Consider the following 2,500-nt stretch of genomic DNA (forward strand, 5'->3'; position numbering starts at 1 on the left):
TAGTGTGTGTGTGTGTGTGTGTAGAGTTATCTTGGGCTCACCTTGCAGTAGTGTGTGTGTGTGTGTGTGTGTGTGTGTGTGTGTGTGTGTGTGTGTGTGTGTGTGTGTAGAGTTATCTTGGGCTCACCTTGCAGTAGTGTGTGTGTGTGTGTGTGTGTAGAGGTATCTTGGGCTCACCTTGCAGTAGTGTGTGTGTGTGTGTGTGTAGAGTTATCTTGGGCTCACCTTGCAGTAGTGTGTGTGTGTGTGTGTGTGTGTGTGTGTGTGTGTGTGTGTAGAGTTATCTTGGGCTCACCTTGCAGTAGTGTGTGTGTGTGTGTGTGTGTGTGTGTGTGTGTGTGTGTGTAGAGTTATCTTGGGCTCACCTTGCAGTAGTGTGTGTGTGTGTGTGTGTGTAGAGGTATCTTGGGCTCACCTTGCAGTAGTGTGTGTGTGTGTGTGTGTAGAGTTATCTTGGGCTCACCTTGCAGTAGTGTGTGTGTGTGTGTGTGTGTGTGTGTGTGTGTGTGTGTGTGTGTGTGTGGAGTTATCTTGGGCTCACCTTGCAGTAGTGTGTGTGTGTGTGTGTGTAGAGGTATCTTGGGCTCACCTTGCAGTAGTGTGTGTGTGTGTGTGTGTAGAGTTATCTTGGGCTCACCTTGCAGTAGTGTGTGTGTGTGTGTGTGTGTGTGTGTGTGTGTGTGTGTGTGTGTGTGTATATAGAGTTATCTTGGGCTCACCTTGCAGTAGTGTGTGTGTGTGTGTGTGTAGAGTTATCTTGGGCTCACCTTGCAGTAGTGTGTGTGTGTGTGTGTGTGTGTGTGTGTGTGTGTGTAGAGTTATCACCTTGCAGTAGTCCAGCGTGGCGATAAACTCGTAGGAGCCCAGGGAGAGTTCTGGACGCTCGTACACGTCCATGCGCCGGCCCATGTGGTCCAGATGCTGGAAGTAAAACGCTGGTACTGGGGGGGGCGACGACACACACACACATCATCATTATCACACACACACAGCATCATTATCACACACACACAGCATCATTATCACACACACATATCATCATTATCACACACACACAGCATCATTATCACACACACACACACACACACACAGCATCATTATCACACACACAGCATCATTATCACACACACACACCATCATTATCACACACACACAGCCATCATCACACACACGCACACACACTCACCATCATTATCCCACACACACACACCATCATAATCACACACATACACACACACACACCATCATTATCACACACACACAGAATCATTATCACACACACATACACACACACACACACACTGCCATCATATACATCATTATCACACACACACACCGCCATCATCACACATCATCATTATCACACAAACGCACACACACACACACACCACCATTATCTCACACACACACACACACACACACACACACACACACACCATCATTATCACACACACACACACACACCATCATTATCACACACACACACACACACACACACACACCATCATTATCACACACACACACACACACACACCATCATTATCACACACACACACACACACACCGCCATCATCATTATCACACACATACAGACACCGCCATCATCATCACACACACACACACCCCACAATCATCAATATCATCACACACACACAGACACACACTCACAGAATTATTATTATCACACACAAAAACACACACCATCATAGTGTTGCACGGTGTATCGATACTAAAAAGGTATCACGATGCCTTCACGCAAAAAACAATACGATTTCCGACGTTTTTAGAATCGATACTTTGTTAAAATAATAACGTTCTGTGTCTGTGTGAACTGCTGCTCTCATTGCTCCTTGCATGCATCTAGGCAAGTGGGCGTGTCAAGCAGGCAGCACTGAGTGAGTGAGTGCGCAGCAACGTAAACATAGTTCTTTGCCGACAGTCCTCGGCCTTGTGGATAAAACAAAAGGTGAAATCTGGAACTATGTTGGATACATCGCGAATAGTGAAGGCAAGCCATCAGGTACACAGAGGCCCGTTTGTAAAATATGTTTCAAAGTCATTTAAAAGCAGTAGCCTAGGCTACGCATGAAACTTGGCTAAACACCTTGCAGATATATCCCAAAAATTTTAAAGAGTTCAAAGAACGACAGGTTAACGAATATAGAAAACATGACTACATGGTTAGTGCCAAGTTCTTCTCTTCTGTTTTAGTCTAGCCTAAGTGAAACGAGTATGGTTTTCTGGGATAAATTGAACCATCCTTCATCAATGAATTTTGACATGACATAACGAGCTGTAATCATTTTGACGAGACATAACGAGCTGTAATCATGCTAACGTGATGAAAGCGCAATGTTCACGCCAGAATAACATTACCATAACTTGTAAACAATCTATTTCATGTTCGGTCAGTACTATTAGTAATATTTATCATGGCATGTCGACTGCAATTTGTTCAATGATTATTGCCCAGATGTAGGATAGGCTACCCGAAATGCGC

General features: G+C 44.7%; 1 protein-coding gene across 1 annotated transcript in view; it reads right to left on the reverse strand.

The window, feature by feature from the left end:
• Positions 1-2,500, reverse strand: part of sec24d (SEC24 homolog D, COPII coat complex component) — a 52,260-nt gene that overhangs the window by 33,457 nt on the left and 16,303 nt on the right. The window contains exon 10 of the mRNA XM_042070017.1: positions 826-941. Coding sequence (XP_041925951.1) covers positions 826-941 — 116 coding nt within the window. The remainder of the gene's footprint in view (positions 1-825; positions 942-2,500) is intronic.

Source organism: Alosa sapidissima, chromosome 18 (assembly GCF_018492685.1).
Source record: "Alosa sapidissima isolate fAloSap1 chromosome 18, fAloSap1.pri, whole genome shotgun sequence".
NCBI lineage: Eukaryota > Metazoa > Chordata > Actinopteri > Clupeiformes > Clupeidae > Alosa > Alosa sapidissima.